Genomic DNA, 19,495 nt, shown 5'->3' with positions numbered 1-19,495 from the left:
AGTTGATATGCTAAAGCCCGCCAGCATGTTGATCTGATTGGTTACAAGGTAGTTTGTGACGTCAGAAACACCAGCGATTTCAAACCGTGTTTTTGAGACTGTCTTTGGTTCACTGCAGTTTTAAAAAGAAAATACTCAGCAATGGTGCTGACTTCTGAATTTGCACTTGGTTTGTCTTAAAGCATATTAAAAACACCACATAGACATATAAACAACATTAAAAGCTGGATTTTCATCATATTTAAACATGTTCTAGTAAATTGTGCTGGTTTAAAGTCGACATAAAACAGAAGTTGCGATAGTATTTTCTTTCCTTACTCTTATCTTAGTTGGTTGCGTGACTGATCTTTGAGGAACGAACGCTCTGCTTTTATTTCAGGTGTCTGTGTTAGTTGTGTGTCTGAGTCGAATGGAGTGCCTGACGGAGATACGCGGTGAAGATATCGTGGTGGCGCTGGAAGCCCAGGAGCTTGTGCCTAAACAACATGGCAACTACAAACTCACAGACCTGCTGGTGGGACTGACACTGATGCAGGGTTAGGATGCTAAATGTTTCCATAATTGTGATTGCAGAAAAATTGTCATTTATGCTGTTTACACTTCGAGGCATTATGCACACAAACTTTCTTTTGACAATCTTATTTTTGTCTTGCCTTGTTACATTAACTTAAGATTAGGGCTGCACGATATTGGAAAAAAAAATACATTGCGATATTTTTTTCCCAACGATATATATTGCGATATTGCGAGCCATCAATCCAGGCTAAAGTCAATAATTACCATTCCATGATATTATTAATTTCACTAATAAGCAAGCTTCATTACAAGTGACAAAAAGGTCACTTCATATTTTATTCCAAAATTAGAACATATTTCTGTAAACAGAAAAGCAGAACACATTTTTAAATAAAACAGCAGATTTAACATTACACTAAAGCCCCTTTCACACAGAGATTCCGGAAAATACATGGATAAAGTGACCCGGGATTTGACCCGGGTTCGTTTGATTTTGGTTCATTCACACTGCCAGTGATTTTCCGGAATCAGAGCGTGCGTTCACACACAACCCGTAAAAATCCCGTAAAGACACGTGACATCGATGTGACATGTAATGTCTCAGCAGCGTCTATAGTTTGCTTATGAGCTGCGATTTCTCTCTCTCTCTCTCTCTCTCTCTCTCTCTCTCTCTCTCTCTCTCTCTCTCTCTCTCTCTCTCTCTCTCTCTCTCTCTCTCTCTCTCTCTCTCTCTCTCTCTCTCTCTCTCTCTCTCTCTCTCTCTCTCTCGAGAAACTACTCTCGTTACAAATAACTACTACAAATCTTATTTGATCATAAACTAGTGCATTACGTACCGTTTCACTAGCCTGCTTTCACTTCACTTCAGCGTCATCATAACGACACGGGATTGATTACGGCTTTTGTTCACACAGGGTGCGTTCCGGGACTGATCCCGGCAATGTTACTAGGTCCCCAACCTGGCATCGATCCCGGGATCAATCCCGGGTCGTGTTTGCGTTCACACAGAAGGCGTTGTGGCAATATCCCGGCAATTTCCCGGGATCAACGCGCTGTGTGAAAGGGGCTTAAGTGATCAGACAAATTGGTGGTGTTTCCTAGTTTTGTGGCCACAACTTTATAACACTCCAGGCAAAGTACCTGTTTTTGGTCAACATCCTCCTTTTTGTAGCCGAAATAGTCCCAAATAGCTGATTTTGACTTTCTTTTTGGTAAGAAGTCATCCTTTTCTTGCAGCGGATCCTCTTCGTCGCTCTTTTTTAGCTACAGGATTGCCAGAGAATGTTGGCTGTGAGCGGTGAGCAGTGGCACAGCGAACCAATCACTGTGCAGCCACGCGGAACGTGCATGTCACCCCAGCAACAAGCCATACAACAAACTTGTGTTTACTGTGTGCTACCGTTCTCTTAATACATCCATGGGTGCTACCATAGACATAATAAATATGTAAATAAGTATTTATTATGTCTATGGTTGCTACCCTTCTTCACATCGCACGTTCCGGCGATGTGACTATCGCGCATGCGCACATCGCGATGTCGATGCTAAAACAGAATATCGTTCAGCCCTACTTAAGATAACTCTGAGTTTGCATTTATCTCGCGCCCAAACGTTTCCAGTATTCCACTGGTAATCACTTTCACTACGACCCTCGGTTTTTTAATGCCCTTGTGCTAATTCAGCTTTTCAAAAGTCGACAAAAGTATACGCGATTGTAGTTACGAAATAAGAGAAATGGACGAACAAAAGAAGCGTTCATTTTCTGTGGGAGCGTTTACAGGCCCATCCAACCTGTTCTCATTAGAAAACTTAACTATTTTAAGAGGTGGCAATTTTTTGATGTGATTTGTACAGAAACGTAGTTTTTAGAAAAAAGTAACCATGAAGGTCCACACATAAATCTAATCATCAGTGGGATGTAAGCAGATCGTATGGAAACATATGAATGAGTTGAATTCGCCAAAATGAACAATGGTTACAAATTGCCTTTAGAGTGTGTTGGAAATGCATTATAAGATCACCCTGTTAAGAAAAGCGATCCCTGTTCACAAATGTGGTGCTCACACTATTGGACACTGTTTAGGCACAGATCAGCTGATACACCCATGCTACTCATGGTGCGTCTCTTGGTAGCACTTTGTTTTACAGTCCTGTTTCGCATGAACGTACTATGTAGTTATTGTAGTAATGACACTAACTAGGAACTTACCCTGAACCTATCCCTAAACCTTAACTTAACCCATGTAGTTACCTTACACTACTCATTACTTTTGTGGTAAGAACACTGTAAGTACATTGAAAGTGCACGCACAGTAAAATGAAGTGTTACCCATCTCTTTTCACTCCCTGGTTATGAAGTCAGGATTCCCGACCACTTATTGTTCACAACACACAGGGTACCGTTTATTTATCTTGACAACCACCCCGTATAATTGCCTGTCTCGCTTTTTATTTCTATGGTTACCTGAGTCTCTGTCTGCTGTTGAAGGAATAGTTATCTTAAAAATGAAAATTCTGTCATCATTTACTCACCCTCAAATGTCTATCTTCTGTTGAAGATATTTTGAAGAATGTCGGTAACCAAACAGTTGATGGACCCCATTGACTTCCATAGTAGGAAAAACAATACTATGGAACTAATGGAAGTCAATGGGGTCCATCGACTGTTTGGTTACCGACATTCTTCAAAATATCTTCTTTTGTGTTCAGCAGAAGAGAGAAACTCATACAGGTTTGAAACCACTTGAGGGTGAGTAAATGATGACAGAATTTTTATTTTTAAGTGAACTATTCCTTTAACATCATGTCTTTGCAGATATACACGCAGTGTGATACTCATTCCAGACTTACCAAAACATCTCTCAGAACATCTTCACTCTCTCTGTCACCACAGCTGCTGCTTCCTCTCCTCTGTCTCCGGGCCCCCGCTCTCTCTCCCGCCCCCCCGCAGCGGCCCTCAGGCTAGAGATGGGCCCGCGTGCCGCCAGACACTCTCCTCTCTCCGAGAGCGTGGGGTTCATAGAGATGTGCTTGACAGGGTGCAGAGCAGAGCTCCTGGCTTCTACCTTAAACACACTGGGACCCTTCCTGGAGGACGAGCTCAGCGCAGACCCCCAGCCAATGAGACTGTGGTTATGGGACACTGCTATTACATTAAAGGTAAGAATGAGGGTCAAATAATGGCCACATCTCTCATCATTTCCATCTAATGGAAGACTAGTCATTCCCTTATAGATTATCTGTTATGTGCTTAGTTGTAGTGGCATTGAAATGCTTTACTATACAAGCTACAACATTTTATGTAATGAGACAGGAACATTGTATGATGTTTTCTGTTCTCTTTTTTAGAGTCCAGCATCTCTACAAGTCCCCCTGTAGTCAATAATTTTATCCATTAAAACTAATCTTTGATCACTAAAATTACATATTTAAACGTTTTTTCCTGTGAAAAAAAATGTATTCATGTCTTAAAATAGCTTGAATTTAACTCTAAATGAAGATTTATTAATTTGCTGATTAGCCCCGCCTCCACTCACTCACTCACTCACACCAGCTCAGAGATCCACTCTGTCAACTTTACTGTAGTAAACGCTCGCTGCACAATGGTATCGCTCTTTACAATGTCGGAAATTAATATGATTAGCCTTTGGCTACATTATCAAACAGCTAATAATGTGTTGCTCATGTTATACAAACCATATTCCTGTTCGCATCTCAGAGTCAGACACCTGCCTTTTAACAATCATCAGAAACGTTTTGAACAACAAAGGCATGTAGTTCATCATAACATCATTATATACATCATACACCCGCTATATTGCTAAATCTACCCGATTTTTCATATCAACAGAAAAATAAGCCAGGATAACCTGACTTCTCTTGAGACTCCCCTGATTCGAAGCATAGCTAATGATATGCTAAAGCCCGCCAGCACATTGATCTGATTGGTTACAAGGTAGTTTGTGACGTCAGAAACACCAGCGATTTCAAACCACGTTTTTGAGACTGTCTTTGGTGTACTGCAGTTTTAAGGAGAAAATACTCAGCACATAGACATATAAACAACATTAAAAGCTTGACTTTCACCATATTTAAACATTCTACTAAATTGTGCTGGTTTAAAGTCTGCATAAAATAGAAGTTGTGATAGTCCTTTCTTTCCTATTGTGATGTATATCCGAGTGAAACTTCTCGAACAAATGTTGGGCGGAGCTTGATTTTGTTTATGGGGAATTAATTGGATGGTCATGGTTTGTTATTGGCGGATCTCGTGTGAGTGACAGGTTGCCCCGCCCCCGTGATAGCAAGCGATGACGAGGGCATAGGCGGAGCGTGTGTAAGGCTGGCCACGGGTCAAAAATTAACGGGGGATTGGGACAAAAATGCACCAACACATTTAAACAAAATCTAGTAATAAAGTGAAAAAAAAAGAAATAAACTGTCGATCGAGTTCTTGTGGCATTAAATTTAGATCTGCTTATGTTGCTTTTAACGTGTTTTACACAGTTTACACCATTGCACATTATAACCAATCACACACGATCTGTTGAGATGCAATGGCCGATCAGAAGCATTAAGATTAGTAATCGCTGAAACACCAGCGTTTTGTTCAGTGTGCGCGAGCTGAACTCTGAATTCTGACTGATTTCTGCACTCTCGTCTTGCGAATACTCTCATCATAAACCGATAAACAGATTTGGGGATTGTGCTATTGAGAGCGTTGAAACTAATATAAATAGGTTTTTCTATTTACAACGTATTTTTGCAGCGCTGAGCAATGTAGCCAATCACAAAAATATCTGATGATTTCTTCGAACGCGATGGCCAATCAGACGTGTTTAAGTTAGAATCCCCTCACTACTCAAACACCAGTTTTTGAACTTCTAAAATTTTCACTTTATTTCATATTTTAGTTTATCTTCTGTTAGCAACGCTAGCCACGTTAGTAACACCCGTTTGAAACATGGCTTCATTCAATATTGCTCTCACAACACGACCGATTCCCATACCCACAGGCAGTGATACGGACGCTGTAAGGTATTGCAGTAATACGAGTGATTAAAATCGTCATTTAAACAACCAAAGCGCTCCAAAAACAATGAAAACAATTCATTCAAGTCACACAGGGCGCAGCCATCTTGGAATTGTTGCTCGGTGTCCTCACGGTTGTCCGACATCCGAGCTGGGAAATCCGAGGAAAGGGTGCGTGTTGCTAGGAAACGTCTTCCTAGTCGGAACTCCGACACGGATAAATAATAGAACGCACCATTAGATCTGCACATTCATATCCTCTCGTTAGTTTAATTTGTAACAAAAACGTGTAGACATTATGTAGGCTTAATAAGATATTCATTGTACAGTCAGCTTAGAGAACTTAGTGAGATCGCGATGAATATAATGAGTGACAGTTTTAGTGATTACAGCACTCCCTTGCTTTTTATGTAAGCAATAAGGTTCGAGAGGCTGTGTTGTATCATGAATAAGTCACCCTTCAGCCGTAACTTATTCACGATAAAGCACTAGCCTCGAGTACCTTATTGCTTTTAAAAACAATCACCAAACAATACAATTATTAAGTAAATAAAAAATATGTATCAATGCAACTTTCATGATGTAAAATCACTAAAAGTCTTCCATCCGCTGGAAAAAATAGCCCCTGACCGTGAACACCAAAAGAAGTTACATTATTTCACCATTATGTGGCGTCAAATACTGTCTTTATGAGCAAGCCTGTCAGTAGAGAAGACTTTGAAAGGACTGAAACTTGTGAACACGGAGAAGCAAGACGTAACTGACAAATGACAGGGCTCGGAAAAACCCCAACTAACTAAATGTTCTCTGTTTTCTCTCTCTTTCTGTCAGGACGATAATCCCCGTGTCTTCCCGACTGCTCCTCAACCAGTTCCTGTGCTCCTCTCTCTGGACGGCATTGTGCTGGAGCGTTTGGATGATGGGATCCTCCGCTTGAGATGTGAGTCCTTTGGGTTTGGGTTACTGCAAGCTGCTCAGATGTTGAGGATGTTCCTGTTAAAGTAACGTTTGCCTCCTCTGTTTCACTCTCACGCATCAGCTGCACAGAGCCAATCAGGGAAGGAGACAGAAGAGGGCCAAGAGAGAGCTGACCAATCCTGCTTCAGAGCGTGGGAGAAGAACAAGGTATGGTATATTAGGAGATTAATATGCACGGTGTAACACTGTATTTACTGTATTTAGCCTGTTTGAGCTCTGTTTAAGATATTAGAACATATTTCTATTCATTGTAGTTTTCAAATCTCATTTGGGCTTACATTCAGTTCAGATATAGCATGTCAAGGTGCATTAGGCTGAATCAAGGACATCAAACCTTGTGTAATGGATCTTGACACACCATATCTGAAATAAACAGAGCGAGTGAGTTTTGTACGGAAGCCCATTTCTCTCACTTTAAAAAAAAAACATGCTTTAGTAAATCATAATTGTGGAATAAAAATCGTTAATATGAAGAAGTCAAAATTGAGATACTAAAGGCACACTGAGTCCGACATTTTCGCACGTTAAAAAAGAAAATACTTTTGTTAATAATAATGTTGTGTGAATCACGTTTACACACTGCCTCCAAAACTTTCGTCCGTCATAAAAAAATTAGGATCGGGTTCAATTTTCTGCGTTTTTTGCATCCGTAGCAAGCATTTTGAGACTCAGTGTGCAAAAACCTTAAGTGATAAAAAACTGAAAATTATGAGATACTAAGGCATAAGACATTTTGACATGAAGTATAACAAATGTTTCATACTATCTCATAATTTTGACTCATATCAACTTATAATTGAGAATTGTCAATTTTGACGTGTCATAATTCTTTTTGTAAATTTCAGCTTAATTTAGAGTTTGTCAGAATCTCTTTTTTTTTTCATTTTAACTGTATGTCAGAATTATGAACAGTATTGTGGCAGAATTGGGCTTCCATAATTTCGAGGGCAAATGTTGAGTTCTTTTTTTTTTTTTTGAGAAATCAAAAAATATTGTTGTAGTTTCAGAGTGATAGTAATTTTCCAGTGCTTGACTATGATTCCTTTGGAGAACCAGAGAAGACTCTCGAACGTCAACCGCGGCATTCGATATCTTAATTACATGTTTGAGGTCTAAACGTCTTTTATTATTCATGGCTGAAGGTGTATTGTTGTAACTTCTCTCTAAAATTGTCATCCATGTTTCAAAGGAATGTTTTTTGTGCTTTACCTGATCATAATTGATATAATGTGTCATTTAATATTTAGTTCAGGATAGATGTAATATGTACGTGTTTCTCTGTTGGTACAGTCTCTGGAGTCCAAACTCACTGACGTCCAGTCGGCTCTCGAGAAAGCTCTGTCTGACCGAGAGCGCCTGCTACAGGAAGTCAGGAAACACAACCCCTCATTCAGCTTATGATGTACAAAGGGAAAGAAACCAGAGTTCCGTCCAAATGTCTTGTAGATAAACCAGAAGAACAAGACCTTTGCCTTTTCTGACTCAAACTTCTCATCCATCCCTTTCTCTGACATCTGAGTGTACGACTCTCCTCTTCAGTCTCCTCCACCCAGTCTTCCTGTACAGTGACTTCTCTCTCTTTGTGACTGAACTACATCGGCTCACCAAGTTTCCAGTTGGAGAAGGACTGAAGTCAACAGTGAAACTCTTTCACTGCCGCAGACCCTCTTTACCGCACAATGGATCATCTCTTCACTTCTGGTCAGCATGCTTCTTGCACATTCGTCTTTTTTGTTTTCATGACTGGACTTTATAAAGCATTTAGATTTTATAGACGCGTCCGAGTTTTTTGGTACCAAGGCTGTGTAGTGCTGGTAGATGTGAGCAGCCTACATAGACAGGGCTGGGGTGACATTATCAACATTTTAATCAGTCTCCGTTTTCACTTTGATGCTGTTTACACCTGATGTTAAGATGCGTTTCGGTCGATCGGATCACAAGTAGACGAGGGAGACACATTCCCATTTACACCTGGTGTTTTAATCCGTCTCTTATGTCCACTTTCAAGACCACGCCGAATGCAATTGGGCTTGGTGCATTTTTTATCTTCAAAACAAACTTCTTCAGCCAGCTCTTCTAGAGCTCTTCTCATGATGTTACAGATTAGGCCAGTATGTGGAGAGAAGACGGTCTTTTGTGGCTGTTTGAGCATATTCGACCACGTCACATGTCTAACGCATCTTAATACCGGGTGTAAACTGGGCCTCTGTCAATATTTGGGATTGACAACTAATTTACTTTCAGTTGTGAGTCTTGAAATCTACCATTCACAGAGCAACTTACAGTAGCCTCTTATTAAAAATTGATCTAATAACGGTCTTATGTCATGTATCATTATATCTAAAAATATATGGAATTTGAATCTTTTGAGAAAAGGAATGTATTTTTATATAAACTAATCATTATAGAATTGAATCAAATCTGAATCGGAATTTAATCGATTCGTGGAATCTGTCGATACCCAGCCCTAATGGACAGAATATCAAGACATAGTAGACGTGTTGTTAATACAAAAGGTACTCCACGAATGATGCTGCTCTCAAAGATAATAAATCAGAAGTCAAATCAGTCCCTTATGAGGTTCCATGACTGTTAGGATGTTGTATTTGAAGGTTACTTGTAAGAGTAAACAGCAGAGCTGTGGATTTGACTAGTGTACTGTAAGTTTCTTAGTAGCTGCTATTCAATCAGTACTGTGTGTAGAGTTGAGCTGATGTGTGTGTCATTGATGATAGGAGCCTAAACAAAAGCACTTTGACTTTCATGATCACTGTATATATCACCCTTTCTCTGAGGTTTAATGTACAACAGATGGTACTTCTATTAACCAACATGTCCTCTGAGTCATTGAGTGTGTATTTCCTGTAGTGTAAGATCTCACGTCTCAGACTGCACAGCTGAAATGAAGATCACAGACTGAAGGAGCATTAGTGCCAATGCAGGTGTTCATACGAGTTGCTGCACAGGGACTTTTGTGAAGTTGTGAAGTCACTTTTATTCAGTATTATTGTCGCTTGTCCATGTAACACATGTAGAATGATCTAGATTTGTTACATTGGTTAGATTTGTTACATTGTTACAACTGGGTAATTACGACATAGCGTGAATGCAGCGTTAATTAAAAACATTTGTTTTGTTTAGTTTTTATGTTCATAATCTGTTAGACGAAATAAGTCACTTTGAGACATTTCACTAATCTGTAGATTTAAATTATGAATGTGTTTATGCATACTTGAACTTTATTTCTATGAGGAGATGGTTTCTTGTGACTGGATGTTTGTTACAATTTTAGAGCAATGACATGGGCAATTTTTAGTTTTAAATAAAAATAATGGAAATAATTTAATATTTTTTATTGGTGAGCTAACCCCCTTTTAAAATGTTTAACTAGGAGTTGTGATAAAAGGATGATGTGAAACATGTTTCTGTTTGATGTCCTGTACGTAAGGAAGTAAAAGTTATTTACTTTACAACTACAGCTTTTTGACACCTTGAAGTTGTGTATTGTAATGTTTAGGACTGTCACAAGGCTTATTTTCATGTTAAATAAGTATTATGAGGTTGATAAATCTTGTGGGTTTATAGGCAACAGCTGGATGAATGTGGCTCCGGTATGTCCTATCAGCATCCTTCTGTCTTCAAACATCTGGATTGATTTATCAGCAAGTGTTAGGTTAGTTTCAAATGTGACGCTTACTTTTTGACTTTATTGAAAGTGCATTTTCTGTTTCGGTATCAACCTGTGAGGGTTCCAGTGTCTGTGCTTCAGCTTTCAGTGAAATGTGTAGCATTTATATACACTAAACATTCTCTGTTAGTGTATTAAGATATATCATGTCTTCCGAAAATCTTTGGGAAACTAAGAGTTACAATTGTGTAAAAACTGTAAAGACATTTCCTCTAGATTGTAGTGATTGAAACATTATTCTTAGGATCAAAAAACTTCATTCAGTGCATGGAAGAAGAAAAAAATGTTGGTGTTTTATGCATGACTTTTACTTGAAATCTTTCACAAGTGCAACATCATCACGGTCACAGACTGTTGAGTGAGGATTTTAATTTACTCATTTAATTTAAGGGTCATTATTTTGCTGTAGTAGATGAGTACTGCATATGTGGTCAGAAGGAGCATAATATGAGCATATGTTAAATATTGACCTGATTTTACTAATTGTATTGATTGTTTTAGCTGTGTAGTTGGTACTAAATGAACTTCTATTTCTGTGTGCATTTAAATCAGATTATTTGTCCAGTACGACGGATCTTTTCTCAAGAGCAGGATGATTGGTCTCTTCATCAGTCTATGAGAGTGAAAGTAGTTCTAGTTAATGACTTGCGATGTATTTGTAAGAAACAGAAATGCCCTTTAGATAATCACTAATTTGACATTTCTCCTCTAGAGTTTCAAAAAAGATCTCAACAATGCCTCAAACTGTGCTCAGATTTGCCAAGATACCAAAGTCTCTAATCAAAAGTCAGAGATTTCAATATGAATTCAAATATTTCTCAAATTCACAAAATGATCCGAGAAATTGTCACTATTTCTCCAAAGGCATTTTTAGAGAAACGTCTTGAGTATTATTATTATTTTTTTAATACAGTGAATACATATTCTCATCCAGAAGATGGCATTGGTTTGTCTCTAAACTGAATGTTTGGGTAGCAAACTCTGCTGGGATTATCAGGTGTATGGGATGTTTTTAATTGTTGAATTGATGTGTCCTTGGTTATCTTTTTTGAGGTGATTGTCTTGTTTTTGGTTAACTGAATGTCACAGTAAATGCCCTGCTGACCTGCCGTGGATAAAATGTTTATTTTGACATCTAATCTATTCATTAAAGTATGCTAATGTCATTTCACATTTTACAACCCCACCATTAACATTAAAACATTAAAACCAAACTGATATTTTGTTGGTTCTGTGAACCATAAATGTGTGAAAAAGTCACCAATGATGATCAATAAAATGTTTCTTAAAGTTGAACTTTGTGTATCTTCTGTCAGTTACTCTCTTTAATGATACACTTATTCAGCTGAGAACTGCATGACCAACATTTTATTAGATACTGGTACTTTTGTTCAGAATGAGTGTGTGTGATATAAGTGACATTAATGTTGAGTAACTATATTTTTATGTACACTGTTGTCAAATAGCCAGTCACTTTGTCCATCTCTGCTCTGCCAACTAAAATAAGTGCCAATTAAGCCAAAACAGAATCAACCTTTACGCATCATGGCAAATCAAATCCTGCATTCAGAATCGCATACCAGCATATTAACAGTTCAATTACACTTTCTGCCATATAATAATTTATGGTAAAAAAAAAAAATTTACATTTTATAATACTTTATATTCTTCTAAATTCTGCCAGAAATCCACCCCAGATTTTTTTTTGCCTCCTTATCTCACATGAAACAAATTAATAAAGATACTAGCCTTTGCGATGCACCTATTAGTCTTTTGTTTAAAATAAATTGTTGACTCAATAAATAATCTAAAAATTAATAAATCCCCAGGTATTGATGGGCTATCTGCAGAGCTTTATAAAGCATTTAATCAAAGATTGGCACTTTTTTACATAAAATGTTTCTAGAGAGTATTGAGAAAACAACGCTTGCTCCCTCTTTATGACAACGACTAATAGCATTAATTCCCAAGCCCAATAAAGATCCCCTTTTAAAAGAAAACTGGCGTTCAATTTCCTTATTGAAGACTTATTATAAAAGTATTGCCCTAATCTTAGCAAAGAGACTAAAATACATTCTAAATAATATAATAGATGAATGCCAATCAGGTTTTATCCTTCAGAGACATATTTCTAATAATATATGCTTGATTTTAGATATGTTAGATTACTTGGATCTTGTTTCCACTGATAGTTTTATCCTCTTTCTCGACTATTACAAAGCATTTAATTGTTTAGAACATGATTTTATGTTACAGGCCCTGCAAAGAATTGGTTTTGGTAAAAAAAAAATATAAATGTATTAAAATGCTTTATAGTAATGGGAATAGTTATATCTTACTCAGTAACGCCACCTCTCCTAGATCTTCATTAAAGCGTGGTGTGAGACAAGGTTATCTGTCCCGGGTCCAAGCCGTCCAGAACCAGAAGTGACCACAGAGCTTTTGGACTTACCAAAAAATCCCAGCCATCATAGATTATTCCAACTGATTCATCACTTGCAGAATTGAACATTAGACCGAACACCCGTCACTGAGGTCTGGCCAAATGTCTTCATGGGAAATGAGTAAGTCTACAACATGTATGACATAAAATACCAAACCATAAAGTAATGCAGCCGTATGAACAGGGATCAAACACAATGCACCCTCACCATCAGAGTTGTTTTGTAATCTTCCATTGTAATTCCTCTTTAGTGAAAGACTGATCTAAGCTGTTGTGTTCTTGTTCAGAGACACGGCAAGGGGCCGAGACAAACTAAAGGAGACGGGCATCACACACATCCTGCATGACGCGGCGGTGAAGAACAACTGGAGGCTCTTGTTAGGAATACCAAGGAAGGAAGACCTAAAAGGAACAATCAATACAGGAGCGGCATGAATATCAGCTATACTGGAGACTTTTTTTTTCTTTCTCCATTCTGTCACCTGATGGAGTTTTGGTTCCTTGCCACTGTTGCCTTGGCTTTTGGCTTGCTTAGTTGGGGACATTTAATATTAAATAATATTATTGATCTGCCTTACTTAAGGTGGACGTTGACGCAATTTTCTTTTAGAAACAAACTCTGTTATATTATTTTCATGTTATCACTGTGAAGCTGCTTTGATACAATCTGTATTGTAAAAAGCGCTATATAAATAAAGGTGACTTGACTTGACTTGACTATACGGTGTGCCTGTAAAGAACAAATACTGGTTTAACATCAGCAGATACTTCTTCCAATCTGTAGAATTCATCCGCAAGGCCCTGAGAAACCCAGAGAGTATAGAGCTGACACACACACACGCACACACACACACACACCTTATCATCATCTATAATTATTCAAGTGTCCTACAGTGACAAACTGTCTAAACATGAGTGTGTTTTTCTTTCCTCGGATTAGGTGTTAGTGCACTGCAGAAAGGGTTATTGATAATGAGCTCCAGGAGGATAAAAGGAGGAGTGACGACAGTGAAGGATGAGAGAGGACAGGGGGCACGTTTCAATAAGGAGGTTCAACCAACTCTGAGTTAAAACTTGAACTCTGAGTTGACTTACCCTGAGATGAGTTTTCAGAACAGCTGAAATGAGTAAGTTCAATCAACTCTAATTGACTGACTCTGAGTTAAGCGCGTGCACCACAACTATAAAAAGCCATTATCAATGGAGCGCAGATATTATGAGTCACAATGGTAACAGCGCCAGACAAAAAGAGGTCTGCATATTTCGCACTAGCAGTATGCAAACATTTTCTTTTTAAGCAACAGGGCAGCAGCGGCGATCGAGAGAGTTAGTTTGGGAGAAAATACAGTAGTTGCTCGAGTCAATACGTAAGTTTACATTTTAATTACTGTTATACAGTGTTGGGTGTAATTACCAAGTATTCTAAATACTGTAATTTAATTAAAGGGATTACTCTTAATTCTTCTGTAATATAAAGTAAAATATGATGTCATTGCATTAAATACTGCATAGACTATAGAACAATTCTGTATAAAACAACAGTGGATTTAACATAACATTTTTTAAAGGTATATTTTTAATGTAACCTTCTCTCTTTGGTCAATTCAAGAATAATTCATGCAATTGTATATTGTTAATTTGAAAGCATTAAAAGCACAGTTTATTGTCTCTTTTTGTATGGTTCAATTGGTTGAGGTTGATATGGGATTTATAAAGTAATTAGTAATAAGTAGACCAATACTTTCTAGAGATAGTAATTATTACATTAATCACTGTTGAAGATGTCATTTGTAGTTAGTAATTAATAACTATTTTAGAGTAACTTGCCCAACAGTTATAATATCAGAGGTGAAACTGGAAGAACAGGATGTTATTCAACCTAATTTTAATTTTCATGTAGGTGCAATCCTGCAGGTACTAAAAGAACATGGCAGCAGCTGAAAATGATATATAAAAACATAATTCAATTATGTTTAAAGCAGCCCGTTTACTCTTCCAGCCTCGAAATCCTGGTATAACGCACTCTCCCGGAGGATGCGGGTGTCATGGGCAGATCCAGGCCATCTTGCCACCAAATTAAAGATGTTATAATTGGCGTCACAAGCAATCTGCACATTGCTTGAATGTTATCCCTTGCGGTTGATATACAGATACTCATGCTCAGATGGTGCCTGGATCCGGACGTGAGGCCCACAATACCAGGAATGCCAGAGGCCCGGCGGAATTGCTGTTTCATCTCCGCAGACTCGGCCTCAGTGGGGAGGTGAGCAGATCGTGGAAGGCGACGGCTCAGTGCCAGTGATACTCTGAGGATGACCCGACATGCGATGGATTTGTGGACATTAATCATGTCTCCAACAGTGTTTTGAAACGCACCATTTGCATAAAAACGTAGCGCTATTAACAGCTGTAATGCCGGTGTCAATGCTGCGTTGTGGTTCGACACAAATCGTCAGAATCGAAACCACTCAATCAGCTCCTCCTCATTGTAAATGTCCAATGGATTGCTTCTGTCCCTAATAACTCTCTCCTGTCTAAAAGCCCACTCATTGTAAAGTCTGTGTATAAGGCGCGCCATGTCTTTACTGCTGAGTTATCAAGTGGTTACTATAAAACTTACCTAGATTTTGACTTTACGCCTGCTACTGACTAGGCTAAAGATTTACGCCCAGTCTTCGCGAGAAGAGGACTTAAGCCTGGATGGTGCAACTGTCGTAACTATTAGGTCGGACTTAGATTGCTGAGTTAAGACCTACTTACCTTAAGACCAGGCGTAAGCCCTGTTGGTGCAACTGGCTCCGGGTGTTTTTGACCTACTGTACATGACGTGAGAACAGTAAGCTATTTAGGTTTGTACGTTAGCATGGACTCACTAACTTTAATTGTAATTTAATGACTGTATGACAACCAGAAAATGTACGTTTTCATCTTCATTGGGATTGGGGTTGAATCCTTAGGGAACCAGGTTACTGCGCTCACATTATTGATATTATGAATAAACCGGGTTTCAGTCGTATTGTGCACATAATTGGTCAGTTTGCGCAAATCTTATCACACTTTAAAAGCGCTGGTGAACGCGAGGACAGTATGGTGATTTAAAACATGAATACCCATGCCCATCCTCTCAGGATTCCTGGAATCAGTGACAAGTACCCCAGGCACATTGTTTTACCATGTTTGTAACATAAATACCATAAAACCAATGAGAGCTTTGGATCTTCCAATGTTTCTCTATGGGGCTGAAACTTAAATATGTCCGAATTCCAGGCCCCGTGCATCTGATACTCAACTGCCATTGGCTCATCTGCGTCCGAGGGGTGGGGCTTTCCGATAGGTCAATTTTGCCACTTTGGTTGTGCAGTAGTACATATTAAAGCTCTTTAATATCAGTTATTGAACTAAACTGAATCAACACTGAACTAACTTGAGCTCTGAACAATGACAATATTATCTTTTTAGAGCTGCTTTACAGCAGAATTGAATTCTGTTTGCATCAATCATTATTTTCAAGTTATCACTATAAAGATGCTTTGAAATAATCTACAAAGCGCTATATAAATAAAGGTGACTTGAAAGTTCTTATTATATTTGTGAAGTAAACTATTTAAACAAAAAAAAAATTTAACTTTAAATATCTATTTGCAAATAATATTGTTACGCGGTTAGATGTTGTGGGAAGAAGGAGGTGGGAACCAGTGAAAATTTAATAGACTTTAATACAATAAATGAAACAAATACAAAACGAAAGAACCTCGCCCCTCACGGACGACTGCTGTCACATATAACAAAATAAAACACAACATAAATCCAGGCCTGGCCTCTCTCTCTGTTCTCTGTCGTCGCTCTTCCTTTATGCTTCCGCTCCTCCATGAGAGACACGAGACAAGTGCGTAAAATATTTTTCATATTTTTTGTATATATATTTGTTCGCAACCACTCCTCTAGCCCGAGTTTGCCCGCTTTGGGTCAAGGTATTCGGCAGGCCAGAAAACCCTGGCCGTTGGCCCAGAGGAGGTGGAAATGCAACTGGCCCTGGCACTGACAGTGGAAACGCGGCTAATGAGCTAAGTCTGTCTCGAAGGAAAAAAGAAGATAGCATATCTGAAGCTGAATTGAATATCGCACCAGTTTTGTGATTGGCTGTTAGCCTATGTGGTGTGGGGTCAGGGTGGGGCAAGCTTCTGATTGGGTGGGCCAGTTGGGTGAGACGCAGTAGGTCTTTGAGAGCCAGAACCCAGACAGTTGCAGGGATATGTTCAGAGAATAAAAGCAGTATCCAAGTTAGACAATCCAGGAAGGAGAAATCCACATACAAATCATAAAAATACCGTTTGCAATGCGCTATATAAATGCCTTGCTTTACTTCAGTGTAAATGTTTAAAAAACTAAAAAGTTAGTTATAAAAAGTTATAAAAACTTATTCACGAGTTCACACGTACATGAAATCAGATGTAATAGTTTATGAGTATTTGGCGAGCTGTCCGGGAGAGGGCTCCGAGCTCGAAATTTGGCCCGAACCCATCCTTTACTGGAACAGAAACTAGCCGAGAGTGAGGTGATGGGGTGGTGGAGGGATGCTGTGAAACTGTCATGGGACAGAGGTGAGGGAAGGCTATTTTTATACCGGCTTCCTCTTGTGCTGATTGGTTGATTACCTGAACGTGCTCCTCCCGAACTTTGTTACATAAAACTTAATTTCGCGGGTTTACACGTACATGAAATCAGATGTAGTAATTTAGGTGTATTTAATGTGCTGTCCAGGAGAGGGCTCTGAGCTCGAAATTTGGCCGAACCCAGAGTACTCCCCCAAAAAGCCAGGTAAGCACAGGACCACAATCGTAAAAAAGTGAAGGGCACGAGAAGGTATTTGCAAAGTTTCAAGCTTAACCGTTCAACCTGGAGGGCTCTCGCAGCATCCGATGGGAGCTTGGATGCTCGCAGCATCGGGCAGGTAAACCCCGCCAGCAGTTGAACTGTAAGCTCGAGTACAACGCAAAATTTTTAAGAGCGTGATTCTGGAGCGAGTTCAGCCATTCGACTGGGAGGGGCCTCGCAGCGTCCGAAGGCAGCGTAGATGAAGTGCTTGCGGCCTTCGGACGGGTAGACCCGCCAGCAGTCGAACGGAGGGCGACCGCTGAACTCAGACGGGGGGCTCGATGTAAACAAAATTTACTGAGTCCAATTTGATGCCCAAGAACTCGATGGATGTAGTTGGACCCATTGTTTTTTCCTGAGCTAACGGGATCTCTTGCTCTGCGAAAACGTTTTCCACCGTGAGGAGGTGTGCCACAGGGATGGCGTCGTGTGGTGAAATGATTAAGAAATAATCTGGCAAATGGAGAAGGTATGCAATTGCGTAATTATTGGATAGAATCCAACATATGGTTTCGGATAGTGTGTCGAAATTTTGGGGCAGCCGAATGTTAAACGCACGGTGAAATAAAACTTTTTCCGCCAGTTCACGCATAAAAAATGCCATGAATCAGAGTGGATTGGCATCACTTTGAAAGCTGAAGTGATGTCTACTTTTGCATACCATGCGCCGTGTCCGGCGAACATATAATTTCTTTATATGAACATATAATTTAAGGACGGACACTTTTTAAAATAAGAATTTACAAATTCTTGGAAACATTTAGGATAATGGAAGTACACATTTGAAAGAAATATATAACACTGCAAGTGTGTCACAGTCATCGTCTGCACTAGTCTGTCTTCGTCTGCACTACACTTTCCAGAATCCTCCTTGTCTCCACACCTGAATTCACTCCCTCAATTACCCACCTGTTCCTCGTCTTCATCATTCGTGTCACCTGTGATCACCTTGTTATGTTTGATTTTTGCTTGTATTTAGTTTGCTTCAGTTCAGGCAGTCCTTGTCGGTTCTTGTTATTGTTACAGTGTTTTTGTGTGTGCTAAACCTTCTGCCCCTCAACCCGTCTGCCTGTTTGTACCTGTTTGGAAGTAATTATTAGTAAACGTTTGTATTGGAGCCTTTTGACTGAGTCTCTTCTTCAACCCGCACCTCTACCGTGACAAAGTGGTTTTGTGGATATTTTGATACAAAATTCGTACATATTGTACCTTTAATTTACAGTATTAATATGAAATTATGAAAAATATTTTGGATCTTAATGGGCTTGCAATCAATTCTGTCATCAAAATCTCACTCCAGTCAAGTAGCCAAAGTTGGCAATTAACCCTGGATAAAGATGATTTATATCAATTTACTGTAGATCCAAAACAGAATGAAAAAGAACATCAAAATATTGTCACACTCTTTTTGATGGGTGACATGTGCCCCAGTACTAATGAAAGGCTAGAAACACCCCTGGTCGGGACTCCAACTGGGGCGAACTTCCATTAAGCATTGCTCTAAAAACAGCAACTTCTCCGGTTGGTGGATGAACGGTTGCACATTTTCTAAGTGAGCAGCTTGTCAAAAAAACAGAGTTGTACCAGAGTTCCCAAGTCCGCCTATAAAACGCAACTTTGGGTTTCTTTTTCTTGTTTAAAATATCTCATGGGCCGCAGTTTTTTTGTTAAATAAATACTGTTTTTGCTGTACACTCGCGCAACTCTGAGTGGTTTCCGTTTAATATGCTGCAGGTTCATTTATTGAGTCTGTTGACATTGAGACTGTAGCAGGCAATACTAATATAGGTTTTTTTAAGCTGCTGTTGCTTGTCTTATAAGAGTTGACAACACTGAGCTGTACTCACCACAACCACTCAGGGTCCATTATGGTAATAATCTTTCAGTGCTACATTATATCATCTAGATCCAGATCCTTTCTCAGTAAGCCTTATGTGTAATATGTAGAAGGTATCGGACTGTAA

At 39.1% G+C, this 19,495-nt stretch overlaps 1 protein-coding gene across 2 annotated transcripts in view; it reads left to right on the top strand.

Moving 5' to 3' along the window:
* The window catches only part of bltp3a (bridge-like lipid transfer protein family member 3A), a 43,686-nt gene extending 32,177 nt beyond the window's left edge, over nt 1-11,509 (top strand). For both annotated transcript variants that reach the window (XM_077204653.1, XM_077204654.1), the window contains exons 17-21: nt 380-536; nt 3,410-3,675; nt 6,379-6,487; nt 6,587-6,672; nt 7,816-11,509. In XM_077204653.1, the coding sequence (XP_077060768.1) occupies nt 380-536; nt 3,410-3,675; nt 6,379-6,487; nt 6,587-6,672; nt 7,816-7,926 (729 nt within the window). In that variant the 3' untranslated portion in view covers nt 7,927-11,509. The remainder of the gene's footprint in view (nt 1-379; nt 537-3,409; nt 3,676-6,378; nt 6,488-6,586; nt 6,673-7,815) is intronic.
* Nucleotides 11,510-19,495: the final 7,986 nt, after the last annotated feature.

Source organism: Siphateles boraxobius, unplaced genomic scaffold (assembly GCF_051911475.1).
Source record: "Siphateles boraxobius isolate OS27281-9 unplaced genomic scaffold, OSU_SipBor_1 50, whole genome shotgun sequence".
NCBI classification, from domain to species: Eukaryota; Metazoa; Chordata; class Actinopteri; order Cypriniformes; family Leuciscidae; genus Siphateles; species Siphateles boraxobius.
The sequence above is the reverse complement of the archived record's forward strand: the minus strand, read 5'-3'. Positions and strand labels throughout refer to the sequence as shown.